This window comes from Crinia signifera, chromosome 7 (assembly GCF_055691185.1).
Source record: "Crinia signifera chromosome 7, ASM5569118v1, whole genome shotgun sequence".
Lineage (NCBI taxonomy): Eukaryota > Metazoa > Chordata > Amphibia > Anura > Myobatrachidae > Crinia > Crinia signifera.
The window spans coordinates 105,668,503-105,693,955 of NC_139223.1; the positions used below are offsets into that span (position 1 = coordinate 105,668,503).

Genomic DNA, 25,453 nt, shown 5'->3' on the forward strand with positions numbered 1-25,453 from the left:
GATGTATGGTAATAACAATAATATGTGTTTAGGCTTTTGTGTTCAAACTCACCTTTTTCTGTATTCTAACTCACCTGCTTCTGTTTCCAACTCACAAGTCACTTAAATATTCAAGCTTTACTTTAGTCTGCAAGCTTCTCTCTCAATGAGAGGATGAGCTGCCAGCCTAACTTAGGTGAGTAACTTGTGGGCATAGTACTGCTGGCAACTGGTGTGGGAATATGTATAGGCAGCACTACTGCTGTTGGCAACTGGTGTGGCAACTGGTGTGGGCATATGTATCAGCAGCGCTTCTATTGTCAGCGACTGGTGTGGGCATATGTATAGGCAGTGCTACTACTGTCGGCAACTGGTGTGGGCATATGTATCGGCAGTGGTATTACTACTGTCAGCAAGTGGTGTGAGCATATATACAGGCAGTGCTACTGCCTTTGGCATCTGGTGTGGGCACATGTACAGGCAGTGCTACTGCCATCAGCAACTGGGTGTGGGCATATGTATCGGCAGCACTACTACTGTCAGCAACCAGTGTGGGCATACTGTATGTATAAGCAGCACTACTACTGTCAGCAACTAGTGTGGGCATACTATAGGCAGCGCTACTACCGTTGGTTACTGTGGGAATCATGTATAAGCAGTGCTACTAATGTCACCAACTGGTGTGGGCTTATGTATAAGCAAGTGCTACTACTGTCGGCAACTGTGGGCATTTTATTTAAGCAGCGATACCACTGTGGGCATGTGCAGGAGTACTTTGGGCATAACGTGCAGCATAATGTCATATGGTGTGTGGCATAATGTATAATGGGCATTACAGTGTGCTGCATATTGTGTAAGGGGCATCATGATGTGTGGCATAATGTATAATGGGCATTACTGTGTGTGGTATAATGTGTAATTGGCATTACGGTGTGTAGCATAATGTGTAATGGGCATTAAGGTGTTATTGGTACTTTTATATAGCCATGCTCCTTCCCCATGAAGCCACGCTCCTACATTTTTTCCGCGCACCTTCGGTGCACACTCTTTCTGCTTTGCCTGTGGTGGAGGGGCAGTCATTAATTCCCTTTCTGGCACAGGGCACCAAAATGTCTAGTTAATGCACTGGTGCTGTGTAATGTGAATAAGATTGTGATACTGGGCCTTATTTTAGTTCATTCTTTCTGACAAAATCCTTCTTAGATGGACAAAACCATGTGCACTGCAGGGGGGCAGATGTAACATGTGCAGAGAGAATTAGATTTGGGTGAGTTTTTTTGTTTCTGTGCAGGGTAAATACTGGCTGCTTTATTTTGACACTGCAATATAGATCTCACTTTGAAGTAAAACCCCACCCAAATCTAATTCTCTCTGCACATGTTACATCTGCCCCACCTGCAGTGCACATGGTTTTGCCCATCTAAGAAGGATTTTGTCAGAAAGAATGAACCAAAATAAGGCCCACTGTGTGGTGTCATTTGAAATGGGAGTACTAAAGTGTGGCAACGCCCCTTCCTTGTGAGACCACACGTCTTTCTTTGGGAGTATGGGAAGGCGCACATTTATAGTGTGCTGGAGGGCGCAGAACACCCTAGCACTGGCCCTGGTTGTAGATACAATTCATCAACAATATATACTGTCAGAAAATATTCAAAGTGATAGTGAGAAAGTATGAAGAGAAAGAAAAAACCTCTCATGGCTGTAGTTCCTATTTTATTTTGTCGATTATTTTCATGGATCATTTTCTGAGAATACATTCATAGGAATATGTTGAGAGAAAGCTTGTCATTAAGTCCCTGGGGTTTGATGCTATTCAAATGATGTATCCAGCTTGCTTTTCTCCTAAGTAAACTCCAATCGCGGTCACCTCTCCTCAGTGTTTCTGGAATGTGATCCACTATAATGTGTTTAAGGTCCATCAGCTTGTGTTGTTTCAAAGCAAAATGTTTAGCTACCGGCTGGTTGTTCTCTTTCCCAGCCAGTGCTTTGCTGATCGCAGACCTGTGTAAAGCCATTCTTCTGCGTAAAGACCTCACTGATTTGCCCACATATAATAGTCTACAGGGACATTGTATCACATATACAACATGTGTGGTGGTACATGGGGTGTGTAAATACCGGTCCCGTTAGCAGGTGTTGACATGTTTTGCAAATTATGCATTTATAGCAACCATTTGCTCGTTTCAAGATATTTTTGGAGCCTGTTTCCTGGCTGGATAGAAAACCGGTTATATCATTGTGGACTAATATGTCACATATGTTCCTCCCAATGGCAGATGAGGGGGGGTCTTTTCTTTCAAATATGTAAGTCCTTCATCGGTCTTAATGATAGGCCACAAGGCTCTGGCTGCTCTCGGAAGTACGTAACTAGACGTGTTGTATTTGGAAACAAATGGAAGAGCCCGCTCCTCTTTCTGTTTGTCACCTGGGCCCTTATTCTGATCGGTGCGGATATATCCGCGTGCGTTCGGCCCGCCGATGTTTTGTGTCTGCGCATGTGCAGAGGCGTCTCTGCGCATGTGCGAGCGGGGCGTACGGCGAAATTCCGCATGATATGTGAACACTCCGAACAGGGGGTGGAGAGGGGCGTGAAGGGCTATTTGGGCTCATTACCATATGCATACGCCCCGCGTTTCATGGGAGTTCCCATGAAAACGCTGGGCGTACGTATGGTAATGCAGCCGTGACGCACGTGTAGGGGGCGGACATATGACATCGCCGGATGTCAGCTGCCCGCCCAGATCTCTGCTTTTGCACGGAAAAATGTCTGTGTGGTCTGAGGTTGCGGGTGCTGGTGGAGCACTCGGTCCTGCATTCGATGGTCTGTGACCATCGAATGATGGGGGAGGTTCCCTTAGATGGAGGAGGCGTATTCCGTGAAAAATACACGTGCGGTCCGTTCGGACAGCTTCTTACCGCATACGGACGGAGTTGGCGATCCGTATGGAAGGCGGGGTTTCGCACGCACGGTCCTGGCCGCATAATCGGCTCCGACCGCACCGATTAGAATAAGGGCCCTGGAGAGATGGTTTTGGGCATTACTTTCTCCTGGGATATTAAGGATATTAAGGATCTGCTGTGACTGTACTTGTATAAATACAGGTTTTAGAGTAGCGTGTACGGCACAAAACGCTGTCGTCCGGCTGTTTCCGGCTTTGCGGCAACTTCCGCTGACGCATAACCGCTTCTTGTTGGTGTCTCTCACTTTCCGGAAAATCGTCATTTTGCGTTTCTGTCTTGTTATTTCCTAGGTGTGCGTTTGGCCGCGCTTCCTTTGGATGTTAATAAACAGTGATTATTCACGCTGACATTCGGCCATATATGGAGCTTGAAGTCCGGCGACCAGTTTTGATATGGGAACGTGGGATGTTTTTTGCCCTTTTATGTAATTCCTAAGTATTTTTAGTGGTACAGATTGCTACCTTATTAATTATTATTAGATTTCTAGATCTACAAGTAGGTTATCATCATAGTGGGGATGATTATATATTATTTAAGGAGACATGCATGATTTTTAATACAGATAATATACATACATATATTATTTAGATCGATATATAGAAAAATAATTTGTATGCATATATATAATTCAAAAGGCACTCACATATATAGGAATGTGTATATATATATATATATATATATATATATATATATATAGAAGATACTTTGATCGGCACTCCAGTAGCATGAGATAATGGACCGTGGTGCAACACTAGGGAATTGAATATAGCAGGGGAGTCAAGTGGCACTCGGGCGGATTTACACAAGGAGAGTCAGACAGCAAAGTGAACCGACGTTTCGGAGTTTAATCCGTTTAGCGTTAAACGGATTAAACTCCGAAACGTCGGTTCACTTTGCTGTCTGACTCTCCTTGTGTAAATCCGCCCGAGTGCCACTTGACTCCCCTGCTATATATATATATATATATATATATATATATATATATATGAAAGATAGGGAGAGCACTCACCAATTCGCAGCCAAGTCCTTTAAGAATTACTTACAACTTTATTTGTCACATAAAAATCAGGCGTCAACGTTTCGGTCTGTCTTGCAGACCTTTGTCAAGACATCAGGCCATAGGTACAAGAGATCCTACTCCATCAGAGACCTAACTCCAAATGGCCCAGGGTCTGTCTTATATACCCTGACAGACAGGAATCTCACATATAGACCAATCGGGATGCAGAAAAAACGCCACTGTTAAAACAGTGTTAATTATCATTTAAAGAGCCTTAAATCAATCTCACAATGCCCCAAACTAATACTGGCCACGACAGAATTGTGCCATAGGTGTGCATAAGTAAGAAAAATAGAAATGAAAGAAAAAAGGAACAAGCGAGCCACGCACCCTGAAGTAGCGTGCGCTCCATTGTAGTGGAACGCACCGCCAATCCTCAACTCGTGCGTCACATCCGGCAAAACAAGACACTGCAGCTGCCAGCTTTGTATTGTTGGCTGCCTAGCAACAGGCTGATATTCTTTCATCGCCAAACCGCACCATGCCGTTAGTGGATAGCGCGGTGCACTAGAGGCGGCCGCCCCTAATGACATCACCAGGCTTGCATTCCAAACGAATGGAACACAGGGCCATGTCTCACATTCAAGGCATGAATATAGAAAAAAAGGGGATTTCTATGTAAGCACTGTAGGTACTATATGTGAGCTGTCAATCAGGGCCATATATCAGCCACTGAGCTAACAATTAACAGAATCAAAATACAAGACAATGCATAACATGTGTACACATAAAAATAAATATAAATAATAATATTAATTAAGCATGGGTTAAATTACCCATACGACCTAAAACTATACCTAATCATGGGGATCACAGCGATCGATCTCCATCCCACTCCACTTTAGCCTACCTGAAACAATCAAAAAGTAAGTGGAGGCCAAATAATTAAGGTTTTTTAGAATTTGAAAGGAGGAAGTTCTCGGTCAGAGGAATACATTAAATGAATAATGCTCATTTAAGCCCCTAGGGGAGCCAGTGTCCAGCAGCTGGATCCATTTAAGTTCCTTTTGGTGCAACAATTTCTCCCTGTCACCTCAGCAATGATCATACTTTTAAGGCTTGCGACCAAATGGCCCATTAATAAGCAATGTCTTGCCACAGGTTTGTCTGACACTTTTTTCTCCAGTGCTTCACGAATTGAGCCCCTGTCATTCGCCATTCTTTCGCGAAGGCACCGGGTAATTCAACGTATATTCAACCAGTGAGTGCCGGGGAATAAGATTCATATATAAATATATATATATAACCTCCGATAAAGCAGGCGTCACTCCAGGTCTTAGGTGAATCAAGTGGTGAAATTTATTTTTCCTTCTAAACGGTCAACGCCGTTTCGGGCAGTCGCCCTTCGTCAGGACCAGAAGAAACAAAATACAACAGTGCAACAACAAAGTGTAAAAGACAAATGGACTTACATATAGGGGACCCGCCGTGTAGCGTCCTCCTCCTTCTGGGACTCCTGCTGACAACTTCCGTGATCTCCCGGAAGTGACCTGTCCGTCCTGGCAGCGGAGGAGGCCACACTAAGGGAAAAGTGCAAAACATGCCAGTACATTAGAATGCTGGTATAAAGTGCAATGTGCTCAATGTAACAAATGTTTACCATAGAATACAGTGCTTATATCGGTGTGATTGTGCTAAAAATTACACTTAATACACAAACATTTAAAAACATTCCTGCGCACTTTCCCTGTGCTTATTTCTGAGTAACCACAAGATGGCAGTGTGGCGCAACATCATACCCAGCACATATTACTCTAAATACTTATTTTAATATATTTCATTATGCAGGTATGCTGGAATTATCGCCTCAGGGAGTGTAAATGAACAAATCCACTGTATTCATGTTGGGCAGCCTAAAAAGATACATACGTATACTGTTATTCATATGAGTATATTAACATGAAAAATTCTATGGCTAATATTGCCTCACTGATGCCCAAAGAACATGATAGTGTGTATGTCCCTCACAATTTTGCATCCAATCTCTCCAGGAGTGTGTACTAAAGTTACATAAAACTGCCCAGATTCATGGTCTCATTGAGACCTCCTGGTCTTAAAGTCCCCAATGTATGGATCCACCTGCTCTCGATTTGCAAGAGGCTTTTGCCTCTATCTCCCCCTCTTAAGGACTCAGGAGCCTGGTCAATAAGTTGAAACCGTAGATTTGCTACCCCGTGCCGGGCCTCCAAAAAATGTCTGGCCACGGTTTGCTCGCTGTGTCCTTTATCTAGAGCTGCACGGATGGCAGTTCTATGATTTGCCATGCGATCTTTTATAGTGCAAATGGTCTTTCCGACGTAATTCAACCCACACGGGCATGTCAACAGATAGACGACATATTTGGACATACATGTCAGGACTGGCTTGATGTTAAACACCTTGCCCGTGTGGGGATGTCGGAAAGAGGTACCTGGGGTCATATAGCTACAGGTTACACAACCTGTGCACCTGTAGCAGCCCCCTTTACGGGAAAGAAAGTGTGTGGGTTTGCTTTGAAGATTGGAAATATCCGTCTTCACTATTCTGGGTTCTTATGTAGTATCTGGGCTGCCGATTTTTTGATTGTATGCCTTAAGTTAAGGCATACAATCAGATGCGATGCGATGCGATATCGCATCGCATACGATGCGATGCGATGCGATGACCCGATTTTTCCATAGGATTCAATGTTAAAATGGACTGAGTCCATTTTAACATGGAATTCAATGGGAAAAAGGGGTCCTTTTCATACCCCTACTATCCAAGTGGGCATGGAGTTGGATATAAACCTGTGGCGAGCGTAGCGAGCCACCGAGCCCGAAGCGTGGCGAGCGAAGCGAGCCCCGCGAGGGGACGGTATTCTGCGTCCCCTCGCGGGGCTCGCTACGCTCGCCACGCTTCGGGCTCGGTGGCTCGCTACGCTCGCCACAGGTTTATATCCAACTCCATGCCCACTTGGATAGTAGGGGTATGAAAAGGACCCCTTTTTCCCATTGAATTCCATGTTAAAATGGACTCAGTCCATTTTAACATTGAATCCTATGGAAAAATCGGGTCCATCGCATCGCATCGCATCGCATCGCATCGCATGCGATATGGTCGGGTGCGATGCGATGCGATGGACCCGATTTCAAAATCGGCAGCCCAGTTACTACATAAGTACCCTATTCTGTCCCCAATACTTCTACCCCTTACAAAGCCAGTCTGAAGACGAGTGTTTTTGAGGCTGGGAATGTGGGGGTCTGTGGACACAATAGGCCACATACTTTTAGCTTTTTTAACAATCCCGGGGCTTTTATCTGAATAGTGTTTGACCCATGTAAAAGTACCCGTATTTGCATTGATGTCCTGTTGCTTGCTTTTAAGTAGTTCCTGTCTAGAGATATTAATAGCTTTTGCTTTTTCCTCCCTAAGGAGTTGATAGGGATAACCCCTCTCAAGGAACCTATTAAGCATGGCCTCCAGTTGGATGTCCCTGACTGACATATGACATATGTCAGTCAGGGACATCCAACTGGAGGCCATGCTTAATAGGTTCCTTGAGAGGGGTTATCCCTATCAACTCCTTAGGGAGGCAAAAGCGAAAGCTATTAATATCTCTAGACAGGAACTACTTAAAAGCAAGCAACAGGACATCAATGCAAATACGGGTACTTTTACATGGGTCAAACACTATTCAGATAAAAGCCCCGGGATTGTTAAAAAAGCAAAAAGTATGTGGCCTATTGTGTCCACAGACCCCCACATTCCCAGCCTCAAAAACACTTGTCTTCAGACTGGCTGTGTAAGGGGTAGAAGTATTGGGGACAGAATAGTGAAGACGGATATTTCCAATCTTCAAAGCAAACCCACACACTTTCTTTCCCGTAAAGGGGGCTGCTACAGGTGCACAGGTTGTGTAACCTGTAGCTATATGACCCCAGGTACCTCTTTCCGACATCCCCACACGGGCAAGGTGTTTAACATCAAGCCAGTCCTGACATGTATGTCCAAATATGTCGTCTATCTGTTGACATGCCCGTGTGGGTTGAATTACGTCGGAAAGACCATTTGCACTATAAAAGATCGCATGGCAAATCATAGAACTGCCATCCGTGCAGCTCTAGATAAAGGACACAGCGAGCAAACCGTGGACAGACATTTTTTGGAGGTCCGGCACGTGGTAGCAAATCTACGGTTTCAACTTATTGACCAGGCTCCTGAGTCCTTAAGAGGGGGAGATAGAGGCAAAAGCCTCTTGCAAATCGAGAGCAGGTGGATCCATACATTGGGGACTTTAAGACCAGGAGGTCTCAATGAGACCATGAATCTGGGCAGTTTTTTGTAACTTTAGTACACACTCCTGGAGAGATTGGATGCAAAATTGTGAGGGACATACACACTATCATGTTCTTTGGGCATCAGTGAGGCAATATTAGCCATAGAATTTTTCATGTTAATATACTCATATGAATAACAGTATACGTATGTATCTTTTTAGGCTGCCCAACATGAATACAGTGGATTTGTTCATTTACACTCCCTGAGGCGATAATTCCAGCATACCTGCATAATGAAATATATTAAAATAAGTATTTAGAGTAATATGTGCTGGGTATGATGTTGCGCCACACTGCCATCTTGTGGTTACTCAGAAATAAGCACAGGGAAAGTGCGCAGGAATGTTTTTAAATGTTTGTGTATTAAGTGTTATTTTTAGCACAATCACACCGATATAAGCACTGTATTATATGGTAAACATTTGTTACATTGAGCACATTGCACTTTATACCAGCATTCTAATGTACTGGCATGTTTTGCACTTTTCCCTTAGTGTGGCCTCCTCCGCTGCCAGGACGGACAGGTCACTTCCGGGAGATCCCGGAAGTTGTCAGCAGGAGTCCCAGACGGAGGAGGACGCTACACGGCGGGTCCCCTATATGTAAGTCCATTTGTCTTTTACACTTTGTTGTTGCACTGTTGTATTTTGTTTCTTCTGGTCCTGACGAAGGGCGACTGCCCGAAACGGTGTTGACCGTTTAGAAGGAAAAATAAATTTCACCACTTGATTCACCTAAGACCTGGAGTGACGCCTGCTTTATCGGAGGTTGTATTAGTGGCAGCAAGGCCACTGGGGAAGGCACCCGGGCACATATACATTGTTCAGCGAGGAGTGCCGGACACACCATATATTCAATATATATATATATATGTATATATATACAAAGCAGGGTCCCCAGGATATCCAGGAACAAACACGGCACTGCAGCTTCTTGATGTGCAAAACTTTGCTTTATTTGCCTCGACGGGCCGTTTCGGGGAATTCACCCCTTACTCAGGAGAATGCAAACAGTACAAAGCATTCACAGAACATACACCGTTTAAAAAGGATCAGTTGGCGCCACACTCACCTCATTACCAGCCGAGTCCACTCCCAGCCCACCACAGCTGACACGCGCTCCTAGCAGTGACGTGTCTGGTTCACACCCATCCACGTCACGGCAATAGCAACGCGTCCCAGCCTATGGTAGTCATGGTAACGGACGCTGCTGCTCAGCGATCTGTTAGACAGCACACAGTGTGCACGCCGCCCCCGAGTGTATCTCCGCCGCGGGCACCCGCGAGCCGTCCACCGACGTGCCAATCACAGCCCCGAGATGCCCCAAAAAAGCCTCACACATCTCACTAGGGGCATCAGGTGGCAGAGATCAGCCTATCGGCCACAGTAACGCTAAGCCTGGCAATATAGGAGAGCGCTGCACCGTCAATCCTACGAATACATAATCACCATATTACATAATTTACCATGGGAACATCACATAAAGATATCAAAAAGGACCATTGATGGAACATAATCCAAATATCATATACTACAAAGTACATAAAAATAAACATACAAAAAAAAATATATACACAAAATGAAAAAATATATAAACAAAAAATCTTCAAGATGAGAGTCCTGTAGGGAGAAGCATCATCATATGCACTTGGAAAAAGTACACATTAAAGCACAAACTGTGTCCCGATAACAATGAATTCCTTTCATATACATAAATTGTACAAAATTATTGAGAAAAACTGCTCCACACAATTCTTTCATTAAGACCAGTCGGAGACACTGTCTTTAATCTATAAATCCAACTAGCCTCTAGTTTTAAAAGTCGTTTAACCCTATCACCACCGCGATTGGATTCCGGCACATGGTCTATCATTTGGTATTTCAGGGATGCTAATGTATGTTTCATATCCCTGAAGTGCACGGCCATGGGCTGGTCAGAGTCTTTACCAGCCAGCGCAGCTTTAATTGTGGACCTGTGCATGCCCATCCTCTCTTTAAACTTGCTGGGGGTCATCCCAATATAGCAAAGACCACAGGGACAAGTTATCATATATACAACAAACCTTGTATCACAAGTTAACACATGTTTAATATTGTACATTTTATCCGAATGTGGATCTTTAAACTTGCTGCCAACAATCAGGTGGCTACAAGTGACACAACGAGGACAGCGATAGCACCCAGGACTTTTCAACTTTACTTGTGGGTTGTTAGCTGTAGAGAATCCAGTAACATCTGTGTGCACCAGAATGTCTCTTAAATTTCTACCTCTGGTATAGCAGGTAAGAGGGCGTACATTTCTAAATCCTGGCAGGTCTTTGTCAGAGGCCATAATCGGCCACAGCGCCTTGCTGGCAATAGGAACGACTTTGCTACTGGTATCAAACCTGGAAGTAAAAGTAACCATCAGTACCACATGTACATTATTGTTTGTGATGTTTGTAATTTTTTCTATGTATATGAAAATAAAAATATTTGAAGTAAAAAAAAAACAAAAAAAAACCTGGAAGTAAAAGGGAATACATGGTCAGTTTTTTTCACTAGATTTAAGTAAATCAGGTCTTTTTAGTTTAAGAGCTCTATCCTTAGCAGACCGTAACATGGGCAGTGCATACCCTCTCAAATGGAATTTGTCAATTATTTTATCAAGCTCCTCCCCCAATTTGGTAGTGTCGCTACAAATGCGCACCACCCTAACTATTTGTGAATAGGGGAGGCCCTTCTTCAGTTGCGGGAGATGGTGGCTGCTTGAAAGCAGAAGTGTGTTTCTATCGGTGGGTTTAGTAAAAAGTGATGTTGTTAAAGCACCATTATCCAAGTTCACCGTTACATCCAGGAAATCCACTGAATGACCACTGGACGTGTAAGTGAACTTGATCGGAGTATCAAGGGCATTAATTTCCTGCATCATGATGTCAAATAACTCCACCCCACCATTCCAAAACATAAAGAGGTCATCTATGTATCTGCAGTACGCCCGGATGTGCTGGCCAAACCTATGCTGAAAAAATACTTTTTTCTCAAATTCAAACATAAAAACATTCGCATAGGCTGGAGCCACCGCCACTCCCATTGCACACCCAGACGTCTGCAGATACATAGAGCCATCAAAAATAAAATAATTTCTAGTGAGGACCAATTCAAGAAATTTAAGGTACAGTTCAATATCAAACTGAAATGTGTCAAGGTCACATAGAAAATTCAGCATAGCCATCAGCCCCTGATCATGTGGAATGGACATGTACAGACTCGACACGTCCATTACACACATGATTGTATGGACTTGCAAATCATCACATTGCATAATGTGATTCAGGAAGCTAGTAGTTTCTCGTAAAAATGTAGGTTGAATTACAATAAATGGTTGAATTAACATATCCAAAAGCTGTGACACCGGTTGGAATAGGCTCCCCCTGGCAGAGATTATAGGTCTGCCAGGGGGAGTGTCCTTGTTCTTATGCACCTTCGACAAGGTGTACAACACCGGTATCACAGGACAATTAGACTTCAAGGCAACAGCACATTTTGCATCCAAGGTACTTTTCAATACTGCCAAATCAATCACTTGAAATAACTCAGACTGGTATTTGTTAGTTGGATCAGATGGTAGTTTACGATACACCTTTACATCCGCAAGTTGTCTATACGCTTCAGCACTATAGTCTCCAAGGTTTTGTATAACGATACCGCCCCCCTTATCGGCGGGGCGGATCGTTATACTCCTATCATTTCTCAATGACGTAAGTGCATTTTGCTCAGATCTAGACAAATTTCTGTGTATAGTATTGCTAGCGGATATTAAACCTAGTCATAGAATCATCCATCAATCGGCAATATGTTTTAATGGAACTATTGGAGCTCACAGGATCAAACTTAGAATTGTGTTGTCGCCTAATAAATGAGGCAATAGTACTAGGCTCCTGAACAACAGGTGAATGCTGAAAATGTTCCTTAAGTCTCAAACTCCTCCCCATTTTGTGTAAATTGCACTGCCACTCAAAGTTATCATGTACGGTAGTAGGGATAAAAGATAAGCCCTTGCAAAGTACCTGTATCTCCATACTGGACAGCTCTCTTGAAGATAAATTGAAAATCAGTTCATCTTTTGGTTTGTGGCTCTTGAAGAGCCTCTCATTCTGACCCCCTCTTCTCGTTCTTTGGCTCCAATTGGGCGTCTTTTGGTAACCCCTAAAGGGGGCCGAGCAGCAGAGGGATCATCCGATTCAGGCCATGCGAAATCACTATCGCTCTGAGATGATGAGCTCCCCTGTTCACGTCTTCCCTTTCTATTACGCCAGGTATTTCTCCTTGGTTGGAAGTTGCGTTTGGGGTTGCTTTGACCAGAGGTCCATCTGTACACAATATTTTCTTCATAATCTTGCTGTACAGTCAATACTTTTGCCTTTTTAAATTTAATCAACTCAGCTTTATAAGAGTCGCATTGAGTTTGCAGTTTGCTCCATAGCCTCTCATGATCTTGGTCTCTCAGTGCGGTAGCATGCTCTGTGGTAAATGCTTCGATTTTATCGCATGTAGATTTTAACTCACGCCCAGCTTGTTCGATAACTAGCAGCATTAAGTCCATTCCACATTTGTTTAACACGGCTATCCACCGCAGACAGAACTCAGGGCTTGACCGCCCTATAGTCGGCACATTCCGCACACGGAAGCCGTGAGGGATAAGCTTTTCCCTAAAATAATCAGAGAGAGACTGTCCATGCAAAAGAAAATCAATCTCTCTTTTGCGGAGCTTCAGAAGGCGATGGTAGATGTCTTCACCATTCAGCACTGCATCATTAAGTGAGTCTGCAAAAAGTATATCGGATGCTTCCTCAGCTGTAAAACTCAGGGTCTCGCCCTTTGGTAGAATCACATTGCGAAAAGATGAACTTGCATCCATGTCGACACTTCTCTGAGATGGTTCCATAGTAGCACTCAGATACACTGGGTAGGATTGTAGTCCGTTTTAAACAGTGAGAAAATTCACTTGAAAGATGTGCCTTGTCCCTCACGATATATATATATATATATAAATATATATAGTCAGCTCACGGCCCGGCACTCTCCAATAGGGATGATGAGCTGCGTGCCCCTGCACAATGTAATAGCGTCACAGGATTTCACACACCCGGCGGGCAGAGAATCAGCACGGCACTGCAGCAATTTTCAAATACTTTATTTCCCTCTACGTTTCGAAGCAGTACGCTCCGTCTTCAGGAGGATATGTGTAACACATATCCTCCTGAAGACGGAGCGTACTGCTTTGAAACGTAGAGGGAAATAAAGTATTTGAAAATTGCTGCAGTGCCGTGCTGATTCTCTGCCCGCCGGGTGTGTGTGAAATCCTGTGACGCTATATATATATATATATATATATATATATATATATATATATATATATATGGAAAAACTAGGAGATTTTGACTACCTACTGTAGTCAGAATCTACTGCCAAAATCTTACAGACTTGGGAGCATATGTGTTATGCCTTACAGTTTGGGTTTGTAAAAGGCTTAATACATCTGCCCCAGTGTTTTTAAAATGACCGGTACTGTAGAGATGGGTACATTATCACCAACCACTTTATTATTTTACCAGGGTTAATAATTCTCCCCGTGAGTACCCAACCAAAGTATTATCTTAACATCATTTTTTCAGGCAGTGCCCTGGATCAACCAACAGGCGTAACTTCCCTTTTACACCAAAATCCCTGGCCGGACCCTGGTCTTTGAACACAGGAGTTTCCAGGGTTGGACCCAGCTTCATACCCCATTTACACAGCACTGAGACCCAGGTCAGACCCAGGTCTGCACCGTTTACACTGAACCTGGGTCAGCACTGCTTTTCCCTATGGATGACATAAAAAAATTTCAATTTTAGGACTGATAAACTGCCAGCCAACCTTCCCTCAATGATTTAAAATAAAAATTAAAAGACATGACAAGTTAGCATTGAAAAATGTTGGTTTGTCTATTTTGTAAAATATTTTTCAAAAAGTTTTATTCAGTTCTCAAGCCTACATAGCGGTATAAAAGTGCAGCATCTCCCATGTGCTCCCCCGATTCCCCCCCCCCCAAAAAATAATATAAATTATACTGCATCCAATTATGATTTCTGTGTGCACCGCCTGTATCCTTCCTGGCTGCTGTCTATTGCCACTGCAGCGCACTGTGGAAAGGCTGTATGCTGCAAGGATACACTCTGGTATCCTTGCAGCACTACCTGGATGTCCCAACCTGGGTTAGGACCATTTACACCGCCCACGACCCAGGTCCAACCAGTGTTCAACCCTGGTCAGGACCTGGGTAGGAGACCATTGTTACTGGACCTGGGTTGTCCCCTTTTACACCAACGCTGACCTGGGTCTGACCTGGGTCCAACCTGGGTTATTCCTTGGTGTAAAAGGGATATTACTTTCCAGCCAGTGACTATTGGTTAGTAATGTTGTGTATAAATAAGTTCTTACTGTAAGGATGCACATTCTAACCTCTATCTCATATTCTATATTATTTTTTTATTTTTAAATAACCTGTAAATTTCTGTATTAATTACTAATGTCCGGCCTGCTTTCAGTGACCAGATTCTGAGCTATAATCTGGGGAGAAGACTCCCGACCGATCATGTCAGTGGATATTTACAGTTTAAAGTTGAAATAACATCATCAGTTCATGATGGTAAGAAATTGACATTACAAAAGTACACTTTTTTATTTTAGTTTGTTTGTTTGTTTTTGCATAAAATGTGTATTTACATTCTGTGTATGTGCAGTATACAAACTTAGAAGCACAGTAATTGTCTATTTACTTTCTCACTCCATACATCCATCTCATTAAGTATACACATTTAGCTCCCTCAAACATTTTGGTTAAACTACAGATGGAGCCCCTCTTGTTCAGTGCCGGCACCCGCCAGCACCTCCCCTCTGGCGAGCGCCGGCAGAGAGGGACTCCATTAAAACTGTGACGCACGTGCGTCTCATGCGCACGCGTGTCCCAGTCTTCGCGCATGCGTCTCGTGCTTGCATGCCCCCTGGTGGGAGCTGCCAGGATGACAGGGGCTCCATCTGTATAATACCCATCTACGGTCTATGCATCTACACTTACTTCCATTATACGCTTCCATGCTACTCTGTCTTCCCCAAACCCTACTGCTGTGTTCTCCCATCTGTGCTAGTCTGTACTAATTTATCTGCACCATCTGTCTTTCCCCATCTGTGCCTTGTCCGTACCACCGTTTTCTGTTCGCTGTCTTCAACATCACTCTGCCACACTGTCAACTCTCCCATCTTTATCAGTTTTCTACCCATCCATGCCCCTGTTTTTAACTTATTTGGATCTTTACGCCACATGCGCACCACTCTGTCTCCCTTCTGCATAATCTCCCCCCTATCCTCACCACTCTTACCCCATTCATTTAGCTGACATTGCCGACAAGGTAAGTATTGAGGTCACTGTTAGGGCTATGGCCCGGGGTGTGGTGGTGGGGTGTTATTCCTAGCCAACACCCAAAGGATTAGGCCTAGCTGCCACTCCCAAGGGTAGGTAGAAATACTTAACCTCTCCATGCTTCTCTGCCCCCCATCCATGCCACTGTGTCTTTCCATCTGTGCTGCTCTGTTTCCCTCATCCACACAGCACTGTCCAACCAATCACACTGCTCTATCTCCCCACCATCTTTGCTGCTGTCTTTCCCCCATCTGCACCATTCTCTTTACCCTATCTGTTGCACTCTTTCCCCCCCACTGCATCACTCTTACCTTCCCCGTCTGAACCACTTTTTTCCACCCATCTGTGTTGCTTTGTCCCCCCATCAGTGTTGCTGAGTCTTCCCCCTATCCACACATCTCTGTTCCCCCATCCACACTGTTCTGTCTCCTCCCTCCAATTAACACCACTATTGCCTCATCTGAGCAGCTTGGTCTTCTGCTTCGACCTTTGCATAGACTGCATGTGTGTATTCCAATGAGCACACAAATCTGTGATTCAGCAGCTCCACCATTGTGAGAGTGCTGAGTCTGCACTTACCCACAGGCTGTGATGGCGTACCATATCTGTATTGCACAGCGAACACGTCCATTAAGGTGCCAGCCTTAATGATAGGAATTTCATTGCTTTTTGGAGTTTGAGTGGAAGAGTTACAACAGGTTTCTGAAATGTCAGATCATGTGTAAGAAGCCTTAACCCCTTCAGTGGTGAGTTTTTTTTTCCGGAGAGCTCCCCACTGGGTGAGTTTTTTATGGGGAGCGCTCCCTTAAAAAAAAAAACCACCACTGCATCCCTAGGTCCGGGCAGCGCCGCTAAACTATCAATCAGCCTCTGCCCGGCCCTGCACCCCCCGGCTCCCCGTCCCTACCTGCTGCGACCCAGGCTGTAATGTAACAGCCAGGGGGCGGGGTGAGCCAGGGGCGTGGTGGAGGGGAGGGAGCGATCACTGGCAATCCCGAGAATTTTTCAGGCTTGCCAGCCTGGGCTATAAGGCATAGCCCGGAAAATTCTCGGGATTACCAGTGAAAGGGTTAATGGGACATGTGAAACTATAAGGTTTTTTGTCTGGAATATCATAGCTTTGTTTTATTTATTTTTTTAACTCAGAAATGTAAAATTTCACTGTAAGAATAAATATTGGATTTTTTAAAATGTTTAATGAAAATGTTTGTATAATATCACTGTTTTTGTGCAAAATGCTAAATATATTTTTATTTACCAAACAGAATTTTTATACTATTAACTTAGGTCAAACTACTTTGTTGCCTTAAAGAAAAACCATGAAAAATATCAACATATAAATTCATGGAATGGTATGTTGGACAACACTTTGGTTACATTGGTATCTGTATATGCACCAAACTCTAACTAAGTTCCATTCCTTCGCTAATTGTGATGAATATGACTTGTACGACATATGGAGGACATATGACCTGACTAGCTGGGAATATACATTTTACTCCACGGTTCATAAAAGTTATTCTAGGATACACATGGTGTTGGGGGACAAATGGACGCTCCAACACACCAAGAAAATGGACATCCTTCCCATCACATGGTCTATCCTGTGGCTTTGGCAGATTGATTACCGCAACATGCCCCCACGCCCTTGGCGTCTGTCTCCCCATCTCCTGTCCAATCCCATATCTAAAAAAATTATCTCTGGTAATTGCCAATTACTTAACTACCAACTCCCCCCAGGAACCTCACTTTCTGCACATTGGTGTGCTCTTAAAGCAGTCACCCGCGGAGCCGCCATACAAGCAGGCGCTATTCTTAAAAAACAATCCATTGCCCACCAAAATGCCTTGGAGGCAAAAATCAAGGAACTAGATGCAAAAAATAAAGTATCGCCATCCCTGTCTCTACGTAAAGAACTTTCTGAAGTCTGCAGCACACTTCAAAAATTACTATTAGCTAACACACAATCTGCTCTAAATAGGCTGAGACAGAGGTTCTACCTTTTTGGTAATAGATCAGGTAAAATGTTAGCCTGCAAACTAAGGATGCAACCAGCCAAAAATAGGATACCCCAAGTTTTCTCCTTATCTAATGTTAAATTGTTAAACTCCAAAGACATATCTAATCAGTTTGCTACCTACTGCTCAAGTCTCTATAACTTATCGCAAGACTTTACTATACCTCAGCCGTCCCCTGCCTCAATAAATTTGTTTTTAGACTCTGTAAATTTGCCCTCATTATCTGCAGACCAATTGGCCAACCTTAATGCCCCCTGGACCTCTGGCGATGTAGAACTAGCTATTAAATCTTTGCTTAAGGTTGAAGCTCCTGGACCCAATGGTTTTATTAATGGTTTCTATGCATCAAAAAAAGAACAGTTAACTTCTGACTAACTTAAAATACACTGTTACTTTACTAGGTTCCCTCCCTAGAGAGATGTTGGAGGCCCAAATAGTCACGCTCCCTAAGCCAGGCAAAGACCCAGCTTATTGTCAAAACTATAGACCTATAGCTTTACTGAACAGTGAAGTAAAGATTTATGCAAAAATGATAGCTACTCATATAAACTCTATCCTACCTTTGCTGATACACCCGGATCAAGCAGGGTTTGTCCCTGGCAGACAGGCCTCTGACAACACGCGCAGAGTATTTGATTTGATAGATTCTTTTCCACCTGATGGAGACCTCCTGCTGCGGAGGATCCACTCCTTGGATACGGAGAAGGCCTTTCATCGCCTAAGCTGGTTGTATATGCGTGAGGTACTCACTAAGTTTGGTTTTAGAGACCAGATCCTGTCATCTATTTGTGCTCTATACAGCTTCCCTTCAGCCTGTATGTACAGCAATGGTTTCTTATCTGACTCCTTTCTTATATCTAATGGAACGAGACAGGGTTTCCCCTTTCCCCACTGATTTTCACACTGGCTATTGAGCCCATAGCTGCGAGAATACACAATACTGACCAACTCCCGGGTCTGAAGATTGGGGATTCCACCCACACACTATGCTTGTTTGCTGACGATGTCCTCCTCTTTATCACGAACCCCAAGGAGACTCTCCCCACTCTACATGAAATTCTAAAACTTTATAGTGCGGCTTCATATTACAAATTGAACACTACAAAGACAGATGCCTGTCAGGAACCCCGGTTCTCAGACCGCTCGCGTGCGCCCCTTACCAGCACGCTGGGGTAATATACTCCGCAGATCAGCTGCCGGTACAGTCTAATCCCTGGCGGGATGTCTCCTGCGTCACTTAGAGCTCCAGGTGTATTCCCTGGTCAGATTGCGGGTCACATGATCCAGGTAAGCTCTCACTCACTTCCTGGTCTGTGTGCTGTTGCTGCGGCTGATTAAATCACCTGCGTCTGATTCCCTCATTACCTGGAGGGATAAAAGCCTTTCTCACAGTCTCCTCCCCGTCTTGAACAACTCGTCAGTTTCCCCTGAGAGTTCTCCAGCGTCAGCTCCTGTCAAGACTCCCCACTTGCTCCAGAGGTCCGGTTTCCTGAGTCCCCTGTTACTTGTGTCATTCTTAGCGTCCCTGGTCATTCCACTCCTGCCAGAAGCTTCCACGAGTTCCATCTGCGGTGTGTCTTCTCTGTGCAGCCCAGGTTGTCTCCTCAGCGTCCGGATACAAGTGGCTTCCCATGCCCGTCTCCTCTCGGCTCCCAGGCCGCTCCAGCGATCCCCAGTGATCTCCAGTGATCCCCAGTGATCTTCAGCGACCCCCAGTGATCACCATTGTGTTTCCTCCGGCTCCCAGGCCGCATCCCACGGTACTCAGTCCCCAATACTGTGTATCTCCTGCTATTCATATTCCTCTGTGCCCTCCGTGTTGCTATCAAGCATTCAGTGCCATCGATCACCATCGATGGTTTAAGTACCCCTCAACATCCTTGCTCTAGAGACTCCAGAGTATCAACCCTGCCTAAGCCACAGAGGAACCTGGGCAGAGGGCCGCGACCTGGTCGGCAGTTGCAGGTAAGTCCATATCCCCTTGCGGGGGTCCCTGGTGAATACCACTGTCGGCTTAGACCCCGCGCCTCTGCTTTAGGTCTCAGCCAATCCAAAGTGTCCCCGGCAGATCATCCACATCTATCCTCCGTGCATGAGCTCCAGCTACCTCAAGCCTCCCCGCTTCCGGTTCCCTGCGCCCTCCACTGGTGCACCCAGGTCAGTGCCGGGAACACAGATAGTCCAGGCCGTGATAATGCCCTTCCGATCAATCTCTCTAACTCCCTCCCAACTCTCCACTCTATATCCCTATAATTGGCGCTCTGTAGAAATTAAATATTTAGGTATAAATATTCCACTTGACCCCTCTAAAGTCTTTGAGGTAAATTCCCCTCCTCTCATTGCATCCATCACCACTTTAACTAAATCCTGGCTCTCATTTGATATTTCCTGGCTAGGCCGTCTTGCTGCCTTTAAATTGACTTTATTACCAAAGTTGATGTACCTATTCCGTACAATTCCATATGTTATCCCAAATAAGATCCTGCAAGAATGTACTAAGGTTATGACTAAATATGTTTGGTCCTCTTGCCCCCCTAAGCTAGCCCATTCTAAAATTACCCTTCCTGAAGCCAAATTCCATTTAAATCTGCCTTATGTAACTCTATACCATGAATCAGCTATTCTGGCTCAATTGAAGAACTATTTTAGAGCAAACTCTGATATTTGCTCGGCTCACCTCCCCAAGTGCCCTATACCCTTTCAAATATGCTTTCTTAATCCCCAAGTGTTTAAGACCCACCCCGACCTCTATGCTCCCATCCAGGAATGCCTCTTTAATGATTTGGAATAGGTTAATCTCTAGACTCCCACTTTCTTCCCACACGCTAAATAGTATCTCCCTCCAAACCCTGTCAACTCTTATTCCTAATTTGAGTAAGCACGATGGTCTGCTTGTGGAGTAGTTACGCTGGCAGACCTATTACTGTCTTTCCCAAGTCTGCAACAGAAATTTTGTCTCCCGAATAGCAAACTTTTGCGCTATTTCCAAATCTGACATTGGTGGCAATCCATCCCTAAGGACAGCAACCCTACCACTCCACTACTATCCGCTGTTATCTCCAGTTTAATTCGAAACATGACATTTCCTTTTGGTATATATCCCTACAAGACTTGACACCCCCTACTAAATCCAACGCTCAGAGGAAATTGGAAGCTGAATTAGGCATGGAAGTGACTGCGGCACAATGGAGCTAAATATTCCTCTCATCATACTCTATGTACAAAAGCTTAAACCATACCAAAATGCATATCAAACTGCTCCACAGACTCTACTTAACACCAGATAGGTTGCACACAATTCTGGCCCTCATGCTCTAAGTCACCACATTTGTTAAATAATACATGACCTCTTTAAAATGTGGGACATTTAACAAGGGGGTTTCCTCTCTCCAGCAAAGTGTAATAAAAGAATCACATTTAGTCCCATTAGAAATCCTCAAACTAAACACATTGGGCGGTATTCAATGAGGCTGATTCGCCAGGTTTTTATGGCGATTTTGTGCTGTAAGGCGAATTTTTGACTAAAACGGTGAATCACCATATTCAAGGACCAGATGGCGAATACATTTCAAGTTTTTTTTCGTCATGATTCACCGAGTAGCAATCGCTATCTTTTTATGGTGAAGTGGAATGTGAACTTTTAAAATAAAGTGTTTTGTTTTTTACAATTGGTGTAAAAAAATCAGGAATTTTATTCTGAGGAGGGGCATGCTATTTTTATTCATGTGCTGTAAGCACATGAATATATATTTAATTTAAAAAAAATATATATATATATTTTTTTTTACACAGACCAGCCAGCAGGGGGCCGGAGCCGAGCCGCTCATTAGATATTCATATATTTACTTCACCCGATCATTACATATGCATGATCGGGTGTAGTGAATATACCCGGTCCCCTGCTGGCACCCCCGGGGGGCAGCCTGTGCTGCCTGGCACCCAGGGAGCCCACCTCCCCCCCACAAACGTTCTGGGGCAGGCAGGGAGACTTCCATCCCTCTGCCTGCCGCCGTCCTCGGGCTCCCTGCGGCATCGCCGCAGGAGTTAAAATTCGCCAGTCAGGGGCAGCGAGCCCCTGACTCGTTGAATACTGGAGCCGGCGAGGCTCCGGAACGCAGCGAGCAGTGGCGAATGTGCAGCGAATCCTAAACAGAATTCGCTGCACGTCGCCAGTATTCTCATTGAATACTGCCCATTGGGTTGGTCAGTCCTCTCTTCTGCCCCATATAATTCAAAGGCGAGGGGAGTGGTTATCCTTGTCAGAAAAAATATTCCCATCTCAACTCATTCCCTACAAATAGACCCAGAGGGACGCTATACCATAGCTGACGTAACTATACCTAACTAAACAAAATTTTTCACAGCACCTGCTGCGCCAATGTGCAGCAATAGCAACAACACCAAGGGAGGAATAGTTCGGATCCTCCAAAATATGCAATTCAAAACAAGAAACTGGTGAAATTATAATTGAGCACAAACAATATATATTAGAAAGTGTATAGTTACGTATCACTGTACTATGGCTTGAGGTAAAAAAGTCCTGTTATATTCACTCTATACTCCTCCGATGTATTTCATAAAAGAGAAGAAAAAATGTGCATTGTGTAATACTGTTTGTAACAAAGTCTTTAACAATAATGGAATAATATTCTTTTTAGGTCTGTATGGTGCTACTTTTATACCCAGAGTGGGATATGTCCTCCCCACCCATAAAACTTTGCTCTCATTGTGAATGTAAGCTTACTGTAAGCATCCTTTTATAAATACAGCACAAAGGGTGATCCTGTAAGGACTTTTTTACCTCAAGCCATAGTACAGTGATACGTAACTATACACTTTCTAATATATATTGTTTGTGCATACATAAGACCCGCTATATTCTTGCTAACATAACACTAACTATAGCCAGTTTTTCTTAAACAGAGCCACCAAGTTACTTCCATATGCCCACCAAAACATTGCCTTGGCAGGGGATTTTAACCTTACTGCCTCTAATACCTTGGATAGAAATTCGGTGGCCCCTAAATATGGAATTCATTACCTCCTGACCCAGTTACACCTGATTGATGTTTGGAGGGCCTGCCATGCGATTGAACGGGAGTACACGTTTCTTTTGGCTGCCCATGGCTTTCTTTCAAGAATCGATTATATTCTTATGTCCTCGACACTGTTTCGTAGAGTGTTAGACTCAGTACTGGAATCTATTACCTTATCAGATCATGGAGTTGGCTGGGTTTCATTGGCAACATTTGTAGACAAAGGCCCTATTAGACAGCGGCGCTTCCCAATCCAGCTTACTGATTCTAAAAACGTCCACAATATGCTGAAAGCCTCATGGACGGACTTTAAGCATAATCTTCAGGCGGAGGAGGAGACGCCACTCCTGCTTTGGCAGGCTTCAAAACCTGTCATTAGAGCAGGCATTCCCAACCACGGTCCTCAAGGCACACCAACAGTGCAGGTTTTAGTGATATCCAGGCTTCAGTACAAATGGTTTAATCAGAATCACTCTGGTACTAATTAAGTCACCTGTGCTCAAGCCTGGATCTACAAAACCTGCACTGTTGGTGTGCCTTGAGGACTGTGGTTGGGAATGCCTGCATTAGAGGATCCATTATTTCTTACACAACCAAACATAAAAAAGAATCCCAACAACTATACCTAGACTCCCAGTCTAAATTAATTGAAGCTTATCAGGCATTTCAGAGATCCCCCACACTGACCAACAAAGCCATATATTGTGAGCAGAAAACTATTTTTGATGCATTGCTATCCCAACTAGAATCTAAACTTACATTTTTATCCCAGGCCAGATTTCATAAAAATGGAAACAGATCTAGTAGACTGCTATCTAACTTATTACGTGGCCAACATCCCCCCTTATGTGCCCTTTATAACTCAATATTAAAAGGCGTCCCTCCTCCACAGTATTTTAATTAGGCTATTCTCAAAATTATCCATAAACCAGGTAGAGACCCACTGCTGCCTGGCTCTTATAGACCAATTTCCCTTTTAAACTCTGACTACAAGATTTTCACAGAAATTCTAGCAGATAGACTTAAACTTAAGCTCCCTAACATTGGTGCACCCTGACCAAACCGGATTTGTCTGGGGCCGTCATTCTGTACTTATTGTCCACAAGACTTACAGTTATGCAGTGGTTGGAGTCGGTTGGTAGCACAGACCCATACGCCTTACTGTCTCCAAATGGGGAGAAGGCATTTGACCTTGTTACATGGGATCACCTATTTTATACTATGGAGAGGTTTGGGCTTCCGGCTGACATCATTCGCACCATTAAATTATTGTACTCTAACTCCTCCTCCCAAATTCTAAGAAATAGCTATCTTTCGGCTCCACTTTCCATATTCAAGGGGACTAGACAGGGCTGCCCCCTGTCACCCCTGTTATTTGCTTTAGCAGTGGAACCCCTTGCAATAACTCTCCGCACCTCACAGGCTTTTATGGGAATATTAGTGGGTTCCTCTGAGGTGAAGTTCAGTCTATTTGTGGATGACATGCTCTTATTTATATCTAACCCCCATACCTCAATCCCTGCCATACAACAGATCTTGCATCGTTTCTCCCTTTTCTCAGGATTTTGTGGGAACTATGATAAGTCCCGATTACTATCCCTATGCACACCCCCTACATACTTCACTTCCTCTACTTCCACCTCCCAATTCACAATTTGCTCAACAACCCTTAAATATCTAGGGATTTTAATCCCTAATAAACTAGGAGATCTATACAACGTTAATATACTTCCCTCTTATGTAATGATAGATAAATTACTAACTGGTTGGATTACACTCTCCTTGTCTTTATTGGGCAGGATAGCTGTCATTAAATAAATAGCCTTTCCCAAACTATCCTATATTCTACAGATGTTAGCGAACCGTAGACCTACAGAAATTTAAATCATTATTTATTGTTTGCCTGGGCGGGAAAGTACCATTTGACAGCCTACGACTCACCAAACCTGGAGGAGGGTTTGACATGCCTGACATATCATTATTTGCACAGGCCTCTCACTTTAGATACATCACAGATTGGTTCACAGTCAGATCTGAATACACCACCCCCTCTCTCCAGAAGCAAATATTTCACTGTACTCCCCAGCTGCCTGGTTACATGCTCCATACAAATTAATACCTAAGCAGATTAGAGACTCCATACTGTTCAGGGACACATATAGGTCTTGGGAAAAAATAAATAAAATACTACACAGAAGATTTACCAGCTCTCCATTCACTACATTGTGGGGTAACCCCCAATTCATCCCGGGTCTGGAAAACACAGAGTTTATTGGTTGGAGAGGCATGTCCAACATCCACAATGTATTTGACCCCGGTGGTACCTCCAATCCAGACATTTTGCACAATCTATATTACCCTCTATGGTGAAGGACACTGAGATGGATCTAATAGTATCTTTGCTAAGGCCTGACTGTGTTCTGGGTTAGCGAATTAGATATCTATATTCTGCTTTTATTAGTTCTAGAACGTCATATCACCACCAACAGCTACACTCCAGGTGGCTGCCGGATATTCCTGACCTATCCGCACTGCCTGACCTATTTGCTAAATTGACACTCACAATGAAATACCTGCAGTTTGCTGCTTTGCAGGAGATCCACATACATTTTTTAAACAGAGCATACAGTATGTTGCCCCAATACAGAGGACGCACTT

General features: G+C 43.9%; 1 protein-coding gene across 2 annotated transcripts in view; it reads left to right on the plus strand.

Annotated features, from left to right (window-relative positions):
- The window catches only part of HECW2 (HECT, C2 and WW domain containing E3 ubiquitin protein ligase 2), a 478,030-nt gene that overhangs the window by 162,166 nt on the left and 290,411 nt on the right, over positions 1-25,453 (plus strand). For both annotated transcript variants that reach the window (XM_083153595.1, XM_083153596.1), the window contains exon 8: positions 14,870-14,970. In XM_083153595.1, coding sequence (XP_083009721.1) covers positions 14,870-14,970 — 101 coding nt within the window. The remainder of the gene's footprint in view (positions 1-14,869; positions 14,971-25,453) is intronic.